The 20519-nt window shown below is 38.8% G+C and overlaps 1 protein-coding gene across 6 annotated transcripts in view; it reads left to right on the top strand.

The window, feature by feature from the left end:
* grin2bb (glutamate receptor, ionotropic, N-methyl D-aspartate 2B, genome duplicate b) overlaps window positions 1-20519 on the top strand; it is a 102530-nt gene that overhangs the window by 64380 nt on the left and 17631 nt on the right. For all 6 annotated transcript variants that reach the window (XM_034893622.1, XM_034893613.1, XM_034893641.1 and 3 more), the window contains 8 exons: window positions 8429-8543; window positions 8876-9081; window positions 9632-9803; window positions 12319-12472; window positions 13687-13812; window positions 15125-15354; window positions 16654-16814; window positions 19527-19714. In XM_034893622.1, the coding sequence (XP_034749513.1) occupies window positions 8429-8543; window positions 8876-9081; window positions 9632-9803; window positions 12319-12472; window positions 13687-13812; window positions 15125-15354; window positions 16654-16814; window positions 19527-19714 (1352 nt within the window). The remainder of the gene's footprint in view (window positions 1-8428; window positions 8544-8875; window positions 9082-9631; window positions 9804-12318; window positions 12473-13686; window positions 13813-15124; window positions 15355-16653; window positions 16815-19526; window positions 19715-20519) is intronic.

Below are 20519 nucleotides of genomic sequence, written 5' to 3'. Positions count from 1 at the left end.
TTTCTGTTTTTAATATTAGAGGCACTTAAGCTTGCCATGTGGGATTCCGCCACCAACCCGACTGAGGTAACAATAACACCACAGCAATGAATATTTAAGTCCCCAAAGGGCGCTATAAGACACAGGGTTAGCTCTCAATCATCCTTCAGGCACACACCTGGGATGCTGCTTTTTGTGTGTTTGTGTGTGTGTGTTGTGAGCTTTTTTTTACATCAAGCCATTCCATTTCTCTCCATTTGACTGAGCAAAAGTAGAGACTTTGGATCTGTGGATTTTGATGGAGACCCCAGAGGCGAAAAACACACACACACACAGACACACACACAAACAAACACACACACACACACACACACTCTCTCATATAATTCCACCTATTCCATCCCCTAACCCCCAGAGACAAAAGCAATAATAAGGCCATATGTCTCTGCGTGGTCCTGTATATCTACGGGCCACAGTGGGCTGCATGCAGGATAAGCATGCCATCCTGTCATTGCTGATGGACAGAGATGGGAGGCCCTAGTGAGTCACGCTCTCAAATTGGTTTAGGGGCTTGACCTTATGGGGCATACACACACAAAGATGCACATATAAATACATGCATACAAACACCACAAGTTCCAACACAAAGAAGGAAGCGCACAAACACAGAGCTCTAGAGGCCATCCATTTTTTCCTGCCAGACAGAAAGGACAGGAATGCTTGGATAATGAGAAAATGTGCATCAAGTGGTTTTGGATGAGGCGCTAAAGGGCTTACTTGTGTATATGTGTGTATGTTGCACAAATATTTTTTAAATATTTGTTTGACTGCAAATTTTCCCCTCTGCCGATTGAAATGTCGCACTGGTAGATATGATTATTATTTTGTAGCAAGTTTGCTTTTATGTGATCTGACGAGACGTTTGTAGAGCTCAGTGGAGAACCTTTCCTGCAGGCCAATTAACTTATGTGCTGCCTGTCATGCATGTAAGGTGAGCATATTACTCTCATCCTATTTCACCTTTAAAGAAAAGCAGTAATATTGCTTTTCAATAAAAGTGTCTTTCTAATAAATCCTGGCCCTTTTTATTATAATACAAGCAGGCCTAGAGCCCAACTGACCGTCTCTTTTCATAGATCCTTTCCTTTTCTTTTGTTAACCTCATTTCTACTGAGGTCTCTTGTCTGAACTGCTTGGATACATGACTTTTTCCTCCTGAGTATTCTCTGCTTTTCACCCCTTTGTTCTTTTTTTTTCTTTTCTCGTTCTGTGATGCTCCTAAATTGCTAAAAATGTTGTTCTTTTTACTCTGCCAACTGTGTCCTTTCCCTAATTCCGGTGAGGGACATCTAAATGCCATAAATATAACCAATCCATTTTTCATACAGCCTTTACTTATTGGATCTGTGAACACCATCGCACATCTGTTACATGTTCAGTGCCATATGTGAAAAGTATTACATGATATACTGTAACTGGCATGATTAGTTGTAGGTATATACATTGACTTTTTATAATGGCCTGAGTTTTTATTGTTTAATATTACACTAAAAAAATGGGGACGTCCAGTAACTTTTAATTTAATTTACACATTTCAAGTCACTTTTAGTCAACATGTTCTCCTTTTAGGCTAAGTCAACCCTAATTTGTATACGTTTTACCTTATGTAGTACCACTAGGCACATACAGTAGTTACAAACAGTCAATCATTTAACTGTTGTTGGAAGTTAGACAAACCATGTGAAAAATTATGCTCTCTTGAATCGTTTTTTTTTAAAGGTAGTTTTAGATGAGACAGTCCTACATTATAGAAACGATTGACCACACACTGACAAAATAATTAAAAGTGGCTCTTCATATTCAAAATGAGTAAACTCCAGCTACTCATGTATTTTTGTTTATGTCATATTAATGTTTAATATGTTTTGTTTTTATATATACAAAAACCACCAAGGCAAATTCCTTGTTAATGTAACTTTGGCAATAAATCTATCTACATTGGCAGTCAGTCAGTAGAAATGTAGTTTGAGTTTCCCTGTCAAGTTGAAGTATTTACTTTATTTTACCTTTTATTGATGACCTGTCCAAGACAGAAATGGGAAGCAAGTCTATACAAGACATTAAAACATAGCTGTAGCTAGAGCAGTGAAACATTTGATAAAATTAAAACATTAACAAATACAGTTTTTACAGCAATAGTAATGTATGCACTGTGTTCTAAAGAAGCAAATTGAAAAGCAGTTGCAGTGGTCAGAAACTATTGCTTGTAATGAGTTATTAAAGGAGGGTAAACGATTAAAGGTGTTTAGCATATTTTGTGTAGTAGTATGCCTTTGCAAGTTCCCACAATAAAATTAGATCATCAGATAAATTATTAGAAAAAAAAATTTGTCTCACTATGTCCTAAGTTACCTTCTTCTCTCTGTAAATACATTTTAGTAAAGTGCTGTTAAGGACATATTCATGTAATTTTACCTTGAAAACCAAAATCAGAAATTTTTATCTGAGACTAGAGACGGCCACTAGAAAAAACAGTATTTGTGGTTTGCAGACTGTGAAAGGTCAATGTCCTTGTCTGTTAAACCCTTGCTCACATTTTAAATTAGAGAGGGCTCCCTCTGATACAGTGCTCCCTCTTTCAAGACTCCACAGGTAGCTGTCTATGTCCCACTCAGCAGGGGTCCACATGGACCAAGATCACATGAAGCTCCTGTGAACTCACTTATTAAAGGCTGCAGCTCAAAGAGACTCAGAGCCTTACATCTTTCCTATGTGTAGTCCACATCACTCTGTATTTCTGCTGAGTAGTGCCACCAGTAATAAATGAGTCAATAAATAAACAATGATTTTTCCCCCCCCCAGTTTTTCAAAATTCCGTTTCAGCCCCAATAAAAGATTTTTAAAGTTTTCGTTTTATTGCAGGGGGAATTCACGTGAATACCACAAATTCATTTTACAGAGAGTTTAGTTTGCGCCTACTTCAAGTTAACCTGATGAGCCAGAGGGTTGTTTTTGTGGGATTTTAGCGTGATTTTATGATATTGCGAGAATCCAGTTGCTATGCAAGGTAAACTTTGAAGCGCTTGGGAATGACAGATTTGATCAAACTGGCTGGTAGACATGCAGATACTTACCAAACAATAATTATGACACACACGTGATAGGTCATTATTATGATTTTGTTTTTTTTTAAGATTTTTGGAAAATGTGAACTTCATTTTAGAAAATACTAATTAATTTACCAATATTAAGATATGTAGGAAATGTTAAGGACTTGACAACATTTATTTGTTTTAGCTGAAGTTAACAAATACTGTGGTAGTTTGTCAGTTAATTTATTTTGGGCAATGTCCTTGCTCTCTTCTTAGGTGTAAAGTAACTGTCTGCTAAACACTCTTATGTGTACCTGCTATAAATTGAAGATATGGGTTTTCCCTGAATGTAATCACACATAGGGCCCCATTGAAAAACATTCTAATACGTTATGCAGTAAACCCTGTGTGGAACAGCTCTTCCACCATACTTTTACCATAGTTAAACATAAACTGTAGATAGTTGTACATTTTGCACAGTCTCCTCACACAGTTACTGCCTCTATCCTACAGGAATGTAATGTGCAGCATATTTCATCAGTAGCTGGTAACTCTTCAGAGGCAAGTCTTCTGCATTCATCCCAGATGAACAGTATGAGTCATCCACCAGAACCTGATAATACTCTGTGTGTGCGTGTGTGTGTGCGTGCGTGCGCATTCCACAGACTTCCTTACACATATGCACAGCAGGGATATGTATTTTTGCATCCCTGCATTGCAGCAACAGAGAAATTCTCACAAATTTCAGATAGTAAAGTGTACAGCTTCACTCAGAGATAAAGGGAAGTTGTATGAAATGGCTCTGAAATAAGTTTTAAGACATTTTAGAGTGAAAAAGAGGGATTGTGTCCATGCCATTGGTGATTTAGTGTCTCTGTAACTAAAAGATAAATTCCTCTTACAGCCAGTGATTAGTTGGGGAACAGTTGATGAGCAAGGCGCACACAAGCACTGCATATGGCTGTGATGAAACCGCATGAGGTTCAGTTAGTAGCTTATCCTAGTAGTTTAAAAACAGAATCTTCTTCTAGCAGAGCCAGAAGGGAATTCTGACATGGGAAGGGATCAAACGGCACATTAAAGCTTCATCAATAGTACAGGGATACAGAATGATAAGCAGGGCAGCCTCCTCTGCTGAAAAATGCATGCATTACTCTTTGTGAAGGCACAGGTTAAGGTACGGGTAAATGAATCCTATTGATGTGTGATTCCAAGCGCTGCTCAGAGGTGAGATAGAGAGATTGATCTGATAGTGAAAGACAGCATGAGGGGCATTGTGTAAACACTCAGGTTTAGACTGAAAAATACTGAAAAATACTCCTTTCAACCAGCCTCTCTCGGGTGATATTACTGTTCCCATGGCAACACAGCTGATTGCATGAAAATTGCTGTGGTTGTGGGTGCCATGACAACACATTACATTATATTATACTGGCGTATAAGTATTATACTGGCGTGTATTTGAGTATACATAAAATGTCACCCTGTCATGATGACACACACACAGTGGCCTCATGGGCCTCACTAGTGTCATGGGTCGCCATGGTGTCTGGGCGGCAACAAGTTGAACTTCCTTAGACTCCACCCACACTGCTTTGATCTTTTTGGTTGCCTGATCAAACTGAGATTATGTTTAACAGGCTAATCCCGTGTTATACGCACATTACAGCAATGCTAGCCAGCCAGTATGCAGCAACAGGCATTTCATTGAGGCTTGAGTCATATTGACTCAAAGCAAGTAGCCTACTTAAGTGTGTGTGTGTGTGTGTGTGTGTGTGTGTGTGTGTGTGTGTGTGTGTGTGTGAGTGAGAGTGAGGTGGGATATAAATATAGTCAAAGACGTTAAAGATAGAGGTACTGAATGTTCTAGTAGGAGGTACTTGCGATAAAATCTTGGGTAAGTTTCAGGCCCATTGCTCATCTGTTGTCTGTGCTTTTTTCTTTGAATAGATTTGGCGTCTTTTTTCACACCGTTGACTTGTTGGGTGATGATGGTGGGTAAAATGTGCACTGCACCTCCTTATAAAAAGTCTGCTCGCAAACACACGCACACACACACACACGCATGTGCACACAAACACACACACACACAAACTAACACACACACACACACACACACATAGCCCCTTACTTTTTGCAAGATATTTATTTCTCCGGCGGATTGTTTCAGAGGCAGAGCGTCTCCATGGTGATGGCAGCCCATAGATCAAGACGAGGAAGAGTGAGGGAAGGAGACGGCAGAGAAAGAGAGAGATGATTCTAGCTCATCTCTCATTGCTGTACCCTTGTTGACACACATATATGTTGATGTGTATTCATACAGGCGGTTAATACACTCTTTACTCCTTTTGCTCCCTTCCATCTTTCACTCATGGTTTCTTGTTGCTATCTTTGCCCTCCCAGATCTCACTGACTCTCACAGCCTCCCTGTACTCGGTCTTTATCTTTCTCTGTCTATCAGGTGCAATATGTTTAACCAAGCTTCAATCTGGTGACAATAGAACCGTGAGAATGCTGCTGTTTTCCACCTAAATTGACTCAATATTGAGTCAATTTAGGTGGAAAACCTAAATTGACCTGTGTGTGTGTTTATGTATGTATGTATGTATGTGTATGTATATATTGTATATTTGTGTGTGTGTATATATATATATATAAATATATGTATGTATATATGTATATATATATATATATATATATATATATATATATATATATATATATATATATATATATATATATATATATATATATATATATATATATATGTATATATGTGTGTATATATGTATGTGCGTATATATATGTATATGTGTATGTATATATGTATGTATATAAAGCATTTATGTAAAGCGTTTTCAGATGCCAGTATCCTCTGTTCCGTATGTGTGTGTGTGTATATATATATAAATATATATATATATATAAAGCGTTTTCAGATGCCAGTATACTCTGTTCCGAATGTAATTAAGAAATGGCAGTCATCAGGAACAGTGGAAGTTAAAGCAAGATCTGGAAGACCAAGAAAAATATCAGACAGAACAGCTCGCAGGATTGTGAGAAAAGCACGTCAAAACCCACAAGTGACTGCACAATCCATCCAGAAAGACTTGGCAGACACTGGAGTTGTGGTACACCATTCCACTACAAAGAGATACTTGTACAAACATGGTCTTCATGGAAGAGTCATAAGAAGAAAACCTCTTCTACGTCCTCACCACAAAAATCTGAGTTTGAAGTTTGTAAATGAACATATAGACAAGCCTGATGCATTGTGGAAACAAGTTCTGTGGATCGATGAGGTTAAAATAAGAACTTTTTGGCCGCAATGAGCAAAGGTACGTTTCGAGAAGAAAGGGCACAGAATTTAATGAAAAGAACCTCTGTCCAACTGTTAAGCATGGGGTTGAATCACTCATTCTTTGGGGTTGTAGAAGATGGCTTCTACAAATAGACAATGATCCTAAACACACCTCAAAATCCACGGTGTAATATATCAAGAGGCATAAACTGAAGGTTTTGCAATGGCCATCACAATCTCCTGTCCTCAACATAATTAAAAAAAATCTATGGATAGACCTTAAAAGAACAGTGCATGACAGACAGCCCAGAAATCTCAAAGAAGTGGAAGACTTTTGTAAGGAAGAATGGGCGAAGATATCTCAAATCCAAATCAAAAGACTCTTGGCTGGCTACAAGAAGCGTTTACAAGCTGTGATACTTGCCAAAGGGGGCAGTACAAGGTATTAACTCTGCGGGGTGGCCAAACTTTTGCAGACACCATTTTTTTGTTTTCTGTTATTTTGAAAGTGTAAATGACAGAAATAAAATCTAACTTTTTGTGACATATTATACAAATGTCTAATCTGTCATTTTATGCTTTTTGGAGAGTTTTCCATCTTTTCTTGGTTTCTTTATGCACATTAATACAAAATTTTACCTGGGATGCCCAAACTTTCGAGCCCCACTGTACATGCATACAAACATACATACATACATACAAACATACATACATATACACACACACACACACACTGCTTCAAATGCTGCTGTTTTTTCACCTTAATTGACTCAATATTGAGTCAATTTAGGTAGAATAATGTCAAGGGTAAAAGTTGCTTAGTTAGTGAAAAACAAACTTTTGGCTTGTGTGTGTGTGTCTGTATACGTGTGTGTGTGTGTGTGTATATATATTTATACACACATATATAGATTTGTGTGTGTGTGTGTGTATATATATGTGTGTGTGTATATATATGAAAAAATTTGGAAAAATCCAACTTTTAAGGACACCACTTTTCTTTGTGAATAAATAATGTTTCATCAATAAATGAATGTTCTTCCTTAAAATACTATGCATCCTGATAAAGTTCCCTTGGCCTTTGGAATTAAAATAGCCGCACATCATCACACCCTTCACCATACATAGAAATTGGCATGGGGTTTCCATCAGATCATCTCTCCTTGCAAATCAAACCAGCTATTAGGCTACCTGAAATAAAACCATGCCAGTCTCTTGGTATGATGAAGGGAGTATGTAGAGATCAACTAAGCAAATGTGAACAAAAGCATACTATAAAACCATTGGATGCCAGATATTATATATATCCCTCACCAGACATATTTTTCTGAACCACATTTCACAAAAGAACGTTTTGTTAGTATTTCACTACTGAATATTTGACATATTTGCTCAAATGAGTCATTACAGTTGCCATCTGCCATGTGCTTTGTGATTGAAATATTTTGGATCAGTATTTCAATGTTCAGGAGTTTGAGAATATTTCTAAAATAGGTTCCTTGCTTTTCAGAGGGAAGGTACCAGCATTATACTTTGATAGCTGTTTGATTTAGTGTTGTGGCTTCCGTGAACCACAGCAGCAGAGAAGCTCTGCACTAAACTCTACCTGCTCTGTTCCAAACCGCAGACAGACACAATTAGCGACTAGCTGGTGAACATACTTTAGTGAAGCATTTAGCAGCTTAAGATATTTCCCTCTGGGGCTGGTGTAGACCAAAACAGAGCTAACAGTAGAGTAAATATTGGACTTGGTTTCACCAGGTGACCCAAAATATGACTATATGATTGTTAATGTGTGACTGCTGGATGTGTAAATAATCAGCTGTTTGCTAACATGTAGCCACTTCAACTTTAGTCATATAATGTCAATGTTGTGTTTACAGGTTGTTGTACTGTGTGGTGCTCCCGAGGTAAAAAAAAAGTTAACATCCACTGTTTAAAAGGTTGTGGTTATAAATAATGTTTAAAGTCGAAATTCTGCACATTTTGCTTTCAGACCAAAAGACAGATCATGATCTATCATATTTCTGACTCAGGCTTGAATTGTCATTCTCAGGTACCTCATGAATGTGACATTTGAAGGCCGAAACCTGTCATTTAGTGAAAAGGGTCACCAGATGTTTCCCAAACTGGTCATCATTCTTCTAGACAAGGACAGACAATGGGACAGGGTGAATATCTTTCTCTGCTCTTCCTCACTTCTCCTCTGTCCACTTCTTTTTCTCTTTGTCTCCTCTGTTCATTTCTTCTCCTTTCTTCTGTTTTTTTTTAATTACCTTTTCTCTTCTTCTCTCCTCTTTTTCCTCTTCCACTGTCAACTTCTTTCTGTGTCCTGTTCGGTCCTTCTCTTTTCCTCTGATCTATCTCCTGCCTTGTTTATTGCTTTGTATTTTTCACCCTCTGTGATGTGTCTGTCACTTCTTCATTGAAGTACCTTGCCACTTGAAGTACCTGTACAGTTAGCCTGTATATCACACAGCCCTCCTCCCACTCACTCATGCAGGTTGGCAAGTGGGAGAGAGGCTCGCTGACGATGAGGTACCATGTATGGCCTCGCTTTGAGCTCTACTCTGCAGCAGAGGAGCGGGAGGACCACCTGTCCATCGTCACTCTGGAGGAGGCACCGTTTGTCATTGTAGAGGACGTGGACCCGCTCAGTGGGACCTGCATGAGGAACACTGTGCCGTGCCGCAAACAGCTCAAATTGAGGTAAAAATTAAGGATTTTAGGAAAAATTTTTGGCTTTTTTCCAATTTTTTTACATCTTTGTCTCATGGGAGTAGAACATCAGATTTGTTTTGTGAAGTGCTAAAAATAAAACCCCGTTTTCTTAATAAAACTTCGTGTGAGTTATATTGATAACATCAATACAACTGCAAAATTATTTATTTAAAACTTTTCTGGTATACTGTGAAACAAGTCAAACAAATCACCAGTATAAAAAAAACAGAATATTATGCAAACTGTAAATGTAAAAAAAGTTAATAAAGAAATGAATCAATGTTATAATAAAACATGCATTTTTTTAAATGTGTGCTAATCAATCAAACAAACCGGTAGAGTTTTTAGCTGGAATAAAAAGCTGCATGCTCTCAGCACATGTCATCTGGTTGTTTTTACTTTTATTTTATCTCATCCCTGCTTCTGTCCTCTCTATTTTGAAGCTGTTATTTATGTATTTGAACCCGAATAAGCTTTTACTCCTGTTGCCATATCTTTACTTTCTCTCCCTGCTCTTCCTCTCTGTACCACCTACCAGCAATCAGACCGGTGATTCAGGGATTTACATCAAGCGCTGCTGCAAAGGTTTCTGTATTGACATCCTAAAGAAGATTGCCAAGGCGGTCAAGTTCACTTACGACCTCTACCTGGTCACCAATGGCAAACATGGAAAGAAGGTTAACGGGACATGGAACGGCATGGTTGGGGAGGTGAGGGCATTTTACACAATCACTCAGTTTATTCCACATGTTCTTGATACATTTCTGGCTTTGATTTTGTTTCTTTCGTTCTTTGTTTATCTGATCTGTTTTTTGAACAGTTTTTTACGTATACGTACGTATATATAACATATACGGTTGTGCAGAAGAAGAAAGGTGGATCTTGTTGGCACAAGGAAAATCAGAAGGAAACCGCAGCTTTGCATCAGCTGTAAAGCTTTAAAATATGCACAATACACGGACCTGCTGGCACATCAGCTGATTGTGGTTTTTACTCTGGTAGAACACTGCAGCACAACGCTGGAGACCTCACCATGCAACCATTATTGAACCAGCAAAGTAACTAAACAGAGTAGTGTATTTAATATCTAATTATATTCAGTGTGTTTATCTGACTTCTATTAGAACCAGTTCTATAGTTCACCAGTACTATTGCTATGACTGCAGTCTGTTTATTAATTGGCATCCATTTAGTTCATCATTGTGGGTGGTGTGTCACTGATGGCATGCAGTATCCCTACTGCTATTTCACTATTTTCTTTAAAGCGTAGTGCATTCAGCCTTCCTTCCTGAAGACATGTAACACGAATATAATGACACAGTGATTCTGTCATTCTGTTCTTTCTCATTGCATTTTGTTTAGTAAAAATTTGTAAAGGTGTTAAGTGAAATGTATCATTTAGTCTTGACCAGTGGAATATTTGGAAGTTGCAAATGAGGCTACAAAAATATTGACCATAAAAAGAAATGTGGCCTTTAAAACTTAAATGCAGTGTTCTTGTTTTTTGGTCACACCAAAATTAAGTCTACTGCTGGATGAAAAATACAACAGCTATGGATCACTATGTCGTAAATTTAATCCATTTTCATTTAGTCATTATGCTTTGTTTATTTATTCAGTGTATGTGTTTTTTTAATTTTATTTCACTTTTCCTTTGCTCATCACTTTTGCTGCTACAGTAGTTTGTAATTCACTTTTCTTAATGATATGAATACAATGCAAAGACAAAATAGTTTAAAAAAATTAAACTCAATTAAAAAAGCAAGTAAGTATCTAATCTTATACTAATGCTAACACTACTACAACCGGGGAGAGTGTTTTGGTGCCTACAGCATTTTAATTTTATGATAGGTCTTTATTATATTATAGTCATATTGTCTGAATGTCTCTTTCAGCTATCAGCTATCGAGCTTTACTTGTTCCCCACAACCTTGCCTGAGGGGGAGCTGTGATCAGCTCCACAAAACCTCCTGAAGCTCCTCATCAGAAATGGAGAAAGAAAAAGACAGAGAAAGTGAAAGCAAGCGGAAGAGAGAAGGCAAGAGGAAGAAAGTGGCCTTAGGGAAAGACCCACTTCTCTCCTGCACACATTAGAAATTCAGCACAAATCAATGTGATGTCCATCTTAATTTATTATGGCATAGAACTCGTGACTTTAACATTATCTTAAGAACATAGTTGAGATAAGATTTTCAGGATAATTCCAATAAAATTACAGTATAAAGAAGTACTTTACCACTGTAAAAAGGACCTTTTCAGTACACTGGGCTGTCTATGCAGAGAAAGGCACAGTCTTTTTCACTTGGTGCAACACGGCCAGAGAAAACCGAGAACAGGTGCTGTGGTATTCCCTTTCCCTCAAACGGTAGAAAACCTACAACTACCAGACTGCATTGCACTTTACCAGACCTGTGCATTTTGGTTGCAGGTTGTTGTAGGGGTCTCTCTATCGATCCACTATGTTCGTTTTGTCTATATGCTTAACAACTATCTTTGAGCAACAGCCAGCGAGCCCCCTCCAGATAACATAAAAGGTGTGGTCCGGCGGTTTTGAGCTAGAAGATGAGCACAGAAATCTGGGCGCTGACATGATGAAAGTGAAATGAGGAAAGTTTATCAAAGAGGATTTACACATACTACAGACATTCTTACGATACAAAACTGATTGGAAATCAACAAAGCATCCCACCTACTGTAGATCATTTTATACAATTCATGAAATAAACATCAGCGTAAAGACAAGGCTATGCAAATGTGCAGTGCATGCATCCATTGATGCAATAGTCAATGCCCGGAAATGCCTAAACAAGCAGCTAATGATTTCATTTGAATGGGGGGACAACAGATGCAGAAAACAGAAAGAGAGAGAGAGACAACACATGACTCGGGGAAACGGGGAAAAGAGTGCGTAGGATTCCTGCTCACTCTGGCATGCATATGCCTTATTAGCACTATTTTTATTTATGGCCCGAGGCTTCAGAGACTTCGGGCTAAATATACCTGAACACAGTCAGAGGGAGGCTGGGTTTGTGGGGAATCGAATACTGACCCAGTGTAGTAATGATCTCCTTCTCCTACTGCTTCCACTCAACCGAAATACTGTGTTGAATGTGTGGCTTGTGTATGAACTGCAGCACTGAATAACTTTAAACGTTTCACTACAATATTCAGTACTGACCTTCCATGTTCCTCTCTTGTCTGTCTCCGTTTGTGGTTGTCCCTCAGGTGGTGTTAAAGAATGCCCACATGGCAGTGGGTTCACTCACCATCAACGAGGAGAGGTCAGAGGTCATTGACTTCTCTGTGCCCTTTATTGAGACAGGGATCAGTGTCATGGTCTCTCGTAGCAACGGCACAGTATCCCCGTCCGCCTTTCTTGGTGAGGAGAAACACACCTGGTGCTTCTGGCAGATGTACAACACAATCAAGAGCAATTAGATGCACACGCACACACTCAAATCAAATAATAAATGCACAATCACTGATAGAGTACAAGCAGGTTTTTTACAAAACAATGACATTGTTGAATTGTGTTGTTTAATGTGTTACAGCAGCACAAAACAGTTTGGTTACATGGTGACATAAAATGCAGCTGAAAATTGCTTAAAAAACATCACTACAAACCAAAATGCATGTGCCTGTAAGTTAACATTATCTTAACTTACCAGAAATAAAGAACAATGAAAGTGCTATGGTTGAGATTGAAATTAGTTTCTCCACCTTTGGAAACAGTAGTTGTAGTTTCTCTTTCTTGTTCTGTCACTCACTGCTGTATTTAAGATAGGTCCAAAACACTTTGATGAAAAATTGTGTCAGTGCTTCAAAATTAAATTTTAATGTGAACTAGCAGTAGTTGGAAATGTGCAGTTTGCATTAGCAGTAACTTAATAGAACTCTGATATGGCTGTAGGTTTGAGGGAGAATGCCATCTCTCTTTTTAGCTGAATGACCTCCATTAGCGGAGAGAGTGCAGAGGCAGAGGGGTTGTTTAGTTGAATATGTAAGTCTAATATATAGAGAACTAATTGTAATTAAAATGCTGATCATAAAGTGTATCAAAAGTGGGCATTGATACTACTATTAACTATTAAAATTGGAACATTCAGAATAACACCATCTGCTGATGAAGATTGTGTAATACAATCAAAAGCTCCTAAGCACTAAATGGACCTTGTAGTGAGATTGTTTTGTTAACTACAGTGCTATGGTGTTTGTCACAGATTGTTCAGTGTGTGGAAATTGCAAAGCAGAGTGCAAGTGGTGGAAAATGTGCCCATTTCAACGAGTACATCTGTCCATTCACACCTACCTACCTTCCTCTCAGTTTCTCTCTCTCTTGAGAAGTGCTTGTTAGTGTTCACACAAACGCAGACAAAATCCATCAATGTGCAACAATGAGCACACAGTACAAAACGTCTGAATACAAATAACCATGTTGATACCTGGGGGTGATTTTTATAATTTTCTTTATTTTGGTTTAATGAACTTCCTTTCTCTGTCTTCCCACATCTCTCCCTCCCTCCCTTTTCCACTTCCTCTGCTGCACCCTCTCCTCCCCCAACCCCCTTTCCCCTCCCTCCCACTCTGTTTTAGAGCCCTTCAGTGCTGATGTTTGGGTGATGATGTTTGTGATGTTGCTGTTGGTGTCCGCCGTGGCTGTGTTTGTGTTTGAGTACTTCAGCCCGGTGGGTTACAATCGCTGCCTGGCAGATGGGCGAGGTGAGAAGATTGCACACACACACACACACACACGCACACGCACACGCACACATGCTTGGACACACATAAGGGCAGACCCAAGCAATGCATGCTCCAAAAAGTTGACAACGAGGTACATTTTCATTCTCATATCCTGAAATGAAGACATAGTTGGCACCTTTTGTTGAATGCACCATTCAAAGAGAGCTCCCCATGTGCTAAATTACTTTGATTACAATCCCTTATGAATCAGTGTGACTTGAGCTCTCTGACTTTCTACTCAATATTGTGGAGTACTTTATTTTACTAAAGAAAAGGATCATTAACAAGAACCAGATAGGCAATCCTAAATATTCTTAGCATCACTATGTGAGACTGTAAAAGACTCATCTGTTCTTGCATTACGTCTTTTTTTTATTGTGCCATTCTCAATTATTACACAATGTTGTTACACCGACACATCCACGGTTGTAAAACCGATGAGTGTACTTAAGTAGATCTATAACCATACGTTAAGAATGTGTGTCAGGTTTAGTGGTGTCTGACAGTATGGAACATCACCAGCCTGTTGAATGAAATTTGGTTCCAGCAGGCCATTCAAATCAATTTTCCTATCAAAATCAATGATTCAGATTCAGTCTATTTTCCCCCCAGGTTTTATACACCCAGCTCTGTTTGACTCTCCGAACTGCATTAGCCTGCCACAAGGACAGCCACTCAAGATAAAATCAGAAACTTGTTATATTGCTGCTCACAGCTTTTTTTTATCAAGGACCAGAGGGGAGAAGAGTAATGGTGTTTGGTTTGGAGTTATGTTGCTATTCTGAATGTCTTCTGTCACAGCAACAGTATATGGTCTGTGTGGTTTAATCGTTAGGTTATGTGAAGCTGTTGTCCTATACTGTTGCTCCAGCTGTAGCATAATTGTAGCCTGCTGTGTGCCCATATACCCCTCCCCCTTCTCTCTCTTCCTCCTTGTCTCTGATGCCACAGAGCTACGGTAGGTAGTGGTTCCATCCTGCTTCCTTGTCATACTCCTACAGAGGTAGGTGGAACAGAGGTAGTCTGTAACAGTGGGTTGTCACTGCAGCGTCTGGAAGAGCGGATGTGGACCGTACAGCACATCCTGCGATCCCTGACAAACTAAAGGATGGGATTAAAGCCAGTCTTTGTTGCTGCCTTCCATCAAGTGCCTCCCACAACAACGGCCTTGAGTGAATGCACATAAAGTGAAGTAGTACCTGGGATCTGTGAAACTGATTTCTTGCATCCTTATCCCTCAATCATCTTTCTTTGTACCCTTCCTCCCTCCCTTCTCTTTTGTTTCTCCCAGAGCCCGGCGGTCCCTCCTTCACCATTGGTAAGGCCATCTGGCTGCTTTGGGGTCTGGTTTTCAACAACTCTGTCCCCGTTCAGAATCCCAAAGGTACCACCAGTAAGATCATGGTGTCAGTGTGGGCCTTCTTCGCTGTCATCTTCCTGGCCTCCTACACTGCCAACCTGGCTGCCTTCATGATCCAGGAGGAGTATGTCGACCAGGTGTCGGGCCTGTCGGATAAAAAGGTGTGAATTCTAGGCAATGTAAGGGGCTGGGGGGTGGAGGAGCAGGTGTGTGCAGTACTTAATGTGGGGTGTTCATTTTACAGAGTATGAGTCATTATTAAAAAAAACTTATAATTTATAACTTTTGGGATTCATTGTTTAGTTCAGTGGTTCCCAACCTTTTTTGTCTGACATACCATTACAGAACTATTAGATGACCTGTGAGTGACAACACCCATTATGTTTCAAATGCGTTCATTTAAATGGATCTGAAAGTGTTATTTAACAGTATTACTTGTATTAAAATCACAATAGGTAAATTGTACAGTATGACAACTAGTTTTCATGCACCCTTAATCGCAACACATGGTTTTCAAGGTGGTGGGAGGTCCTGTGCTGTTAACCTGTTGTAGCTCATTATTTATTGGTTATTGTGACAATAATATACTAAAGTAATCTATTCCACAATCTTTTCAAAAACTCCCTGGGCCAAACATACCAAAAGTGGGGAATGACTAGTTTAGTTCTAAAAGTTAAAAAAAATAAGATAAAATTTGAAAAATACCCTTCCCATGTTCTTAAAGCCCAAGGCAATTGTTTTCATTTTTTTCTGTTTTCTAACCGATAATCCAAAAATCAAAGCCCTCAATTTACAATGATTTGAAACAAGGAAATTAAGCTTGACTTATGTTTTTCTATGAAATTTGGCCCTACAAACACATTTGAATTTAAACTTCATTTATAGACTAATTTGAACTATTTATTCTATAGAATTAGTCAGCAGAAAATGAATCCACTGCTATTTTGATTATAGATTCATCGAGTTAAAATAATTTTCAAGCAGATTTGCCAAATGTTACTCAGTTACTAAATGTAAGTATCTGCTGCTTTTCTTTTCTTTGTCTCATGTGATCGTAAACTGAATCGGTTTTGGAAATTATGATGGACATTTGTCGCTTTTTTGGCAACATTTAATAGACCAATCGGTTAATCAAGCAATTTAATAGATTATTCATTAATGAAAATAATCATCAGTTGCTGCCCTCAAGCTGAAATGTGGTTCTTATTCTTTCTTTTTTTTTTACATGATCTGGTATACAGTACATGTTTGTCTAAATGTGTGTTCTGGAGTCTCGCATGTCTATTGTGCACAACACTAAACATTTCGTTAATTTTGAGTTTCCAAAAGCATAGCTCTGTGCTCCTGCTCAACGGTGCATTAAAGGCAATCTGCTGCGGCTCAGTGCTTTTTCCATGCTAACAAGCACTCCTCTGTCACTCTCTCTGTGTGGTTTCTTTTCCGGAAAACACCCACCACAGTTCCAGAAGCCTAACGAATTCTCACCGCCATTCCGGTTTGGCACGGTGCCCAATGGGAGTACAGAGCGCAACATCCGCAACAACTACCGGGACATGCATACTTACATGACCAGCTTCCACCAGAAGAATGTAGATGAAGCGCTGCACAGTCTGAAGACCGGGTGAGGAGGAGAGATGTAGAGGGGTGGATGTGAGGAAGGAGGGAGTTGAAAGAATCTCAGCAGGGAGAAAAGAGGCAGTGTGCTTGAGCTGTGAGGTCCTGTACTGATGCAATACAGAGAAAAGATGATGAAGGAATAAGAAAAGGGAGACAGAGAAAGCAGGAACATTCTGGGCAATGTGGGTGGGCAGCCGGTGAAGCTGTGTATCAGGCTGCCACTGGCACCCAGAATAGCAGCCTGTGGTTGCTATGAAAGCTAGCAAATAGACACACTCTCTGCCTCTAAAGTACAGGCTAATTTCTTCCTTTCCTATTCACTCTTCTTTCTCTGTTTTCCTTTTTCCTGTCTTCTAATGTTTTCTTTAATTCACTGCTAAAGGATCAATAATGTAAAATGGTAAGAGTTTGAGCTGAGTGACCACAGAGGCCTGTAGAGCCCAGAGGCACCGTTTGATGGTAGTTTGTCACCAGGCTGGAGACTGTCATGTCAAATTACATAACAAATCAGTTAGGGTTGTTGATGAGTGTGCAAGATGAACTCTTGATCTTTGTTGTTTCCAAAAGCTGTCAACCACATCTCATTGCCATCCCCAGCCGTCATGGCGATGGTTTAGGTTTTACCACGAAGGTCCATGCTAAGGCCACATGATGACACCTAAACTGTCTCCATGACAACTGGGCAACTCTCTTTGCTGAGGAAGATCACAAGATGTGTTTGATAGCTTCAGAAACAACAGGTTGGATCTTTTTGTATTGAGAATTGTTTTGTGTAAGTTATAATGTGTATAGGGAATTACCACTGCTGCTTTTTGAAGTTAAATTTTTTTAAATTTGTTTTTAAAATGTTAGCAAAGATTTCATTTTTTATTTGACCTTTATTTAACCAGGTAGTCTGTTGAGAACAGGTTCTCATTTGCAACGGCGACCTGGCCAAGACAGGCTCAAGCGTGCAAGACAACATACAGTTTCACATTCAACACAATACAGGAATACAGAATACAATAGCCTACATAAAGTGCAGAATAAGTAGGCATTACAAAGCTGGCGCAAAGTGAGTTGTTCGTAAGATGATGGATATGCGAAAGTGATGACGGTAATAACAATATACATGAATAGGCAGTCTTTAACGCTACTGAGATGTAGTGAAGAGTCAAACAAAAACAAGAAAACAGTTGGTACAAACTATGATCTAGTTAGTGATGTTGATCAGTTATAACGCAATATGTATGAATAGACTGTCTATATAAATGCTAAAATGTAGAAAAGAGTAAATATACAGTGAGTGCAGATAGTGCTGTACAGAATTTGAGTGACAACAAAGGTGGGAGGAATGACAGTTGAGCATACCAGGGCGGATGAATAGTGCAAAAAAACGTAAAAAGAATACGATGCAATGCAGATGAAGATGTGCATCTGTGCAAATATGCAATAAAGGGATGCAAAAACTTATGATGGAGGACAGTTAGAGCTCAGACAGACGTACTTGGAAGGCAGTTAGTGAGATAAGGTAGTTTTGAGTTTCTTAGTTTTTTGAAGTGAATTCCAGTCATTTGCAGCTGAGAAGTGGAAGGAGTGGCAGCCGAAGGAGGTATGGGATTTTGGGGTGACCAAGGCGATGTAACTGCTTGGGCCCAGGTGGGTAATGCTATAGTGGCCAAAGGTACAGCGGGTAAATGTAAGTGATTTAAGCTTTGAGTCTGTAATAAGGGCCAGCCAACTAATGCATAGAGGTTGCAGTGGTGGGTGTTATATGGGTCTCTGGTCACAAATGTATGGAACTATGGTAGACAACATCTAGGTTTTTTCAGGAGAAAGTTTGAGACAGTTCTGTAGATGAAGGTGGTCCGCTTTAAAATGCTACGGGATACCCAGGAATAAAACAGAATAGAATAGAATAAAATGTTCAGTGATTGTATCCAAATTCCTCCCTTCCTGATTTCCTGTATTTACTTTCTGACATATAATATATGAAATAGTGTACAAAGTCAATTTGGAATATCTCTGTACTATTTAGTGCCCTCATAGGGTCTAAAGCATACACACTGCCTTTTCCTAAATACCCCTGAATGCAATGCTTTGCCAGGTAACACTATATTTTATGGACCATACATTTCCAATAATTTCCTTATACGTTTCCTTGAAATAACTGTGCAATTTGTCATTAATTATAGCTGAAAGAGAGAGAGTGTTCCATTGTTAACATTTTCAATTAATTCCAATGAAATGCTAAGCCAGCGTTTCCTAGAGTGTTTTACTCAGTGTACAGTATGTCGTCTGAACATGCAGCACACGTGCACAGGGGAGCATACAATTCAACGTTAATGAAGAATGAATTCTCCAATAGTAAATTAATGATTAATAGCTACCTAAACCAACTAATACAGCTGTCTAAATTTTCTCTATGGTACCAAATTATGTAGTTCTTTCCGGAAACCTTTCAGAAATTAAATAACAAAAAGTGTTATCCATCACTGTTAATATTAAATTAAATCAGTAATGACACAAATTATGTTGAGTCATAAGTATCTTAAAATCTCAATTTATTATAAACAAATATGTATATATTAAGTAGGAATAGTGATGAATAGGTGATTGAGGGAGTTGTTTTGGACACATTTATTCACCATCATTACATGATTGGAAGTACAAGAGGCTCCATAACACAACGGAAAAATGTTCTTTTAACAAACTTTCCTTATTCCATGCTCTATAGCAAACTGGATGCCTTCATCTACGACGCTGCCGTGCTGAACTACATGGCGGGCAGAGACGAGGGCTGTAAGCTGGTCACAATCGGGAGTGGCAAGGTGTTCGCCTCCACCGGGTACGGCATTGCCATCCAGAAAAACTCTGGCTGGAAACGAGCTGTGGATCTGGCTATCCTAATGCTCTTTGGAGATGGTAAGGAACTTAAAAAAAAAAAGTATTTTAATTAAGAGGCTTTAGAAATGTCATCATTATAAAGCAATAATGATGACTTTTCTATTTGGCTTTTCTCTGTTGCTTTTAATATAGCAACATACGATCAGAGGTTTTATATGCATATATATAGTACAAGCCAAAGGTTTGGAAACACTGTCTCATTCAATGCGTTTTCTTTATTTTCATGACTATTTACATTTTAGATTGTCACTGAAGGCATCAAAACTATGAATGAACACATATGGAATTATGTATTTAACAAAAAAGTGTGAAAAAACTGACAACATGTCTTATATTCTAGTTTCTTCAAAGAAACCACCCTTTGCTTTTTTGATAACACTGCAAACCCTTGGTGTCCTCTCATTGTGCTTCATGAGGTAGTCACCTGAAATGGTTTTCACTTCACAGGTGTGCCTTGTCAGGGTTAATAAGTGGAATTTCTTGCCTTAATAATGGGGTCGGGACCATCAGTTGTGTTGTGCAGAAGTCAGGTTGATACACACCCAACAGCCCAATTGGACAACTGTTAGAATTCATATTATGGGAAGAACCAATCAGCTAAGTAAAGGGAAACGAGTGGCCATCAATACATAGTTTTGAGGCCTTCAGTGATAATCTACAATGTCATGAATTTGTCATGAAAATAAAGAAAACGCATTGAATAAGAAGACAGTTCCCAACTTGTGCCCTGTATTGTATATATACAGTATACAGTTGTGGTCAAAAGTGTACATACACTTGTAGAAAATCACAATGTTATGGCTGTCTTGAGTCTTCAATAAGT

This window comes from Etheostoma cragini, chromosome 2 (genome assembly GCF_013103735.1).
Source record: "Etheostoma cragini isolate CJK2018 chromosome 2, CSU_Ecrag_1.0, whole genome shotgun sequence".
Classification (NCBI taxonomy): Eukaryota; Metazoa; Chordata; class Actinopteri; order Perciformes; family Percidae; genus Etheostoma; species Etheostoma cragini.
The sequence above is the reverse complement of the archived record's forward strand: the minus strand, read 5'-3'. Positions and strand labels throughout refer to the sequence as shown.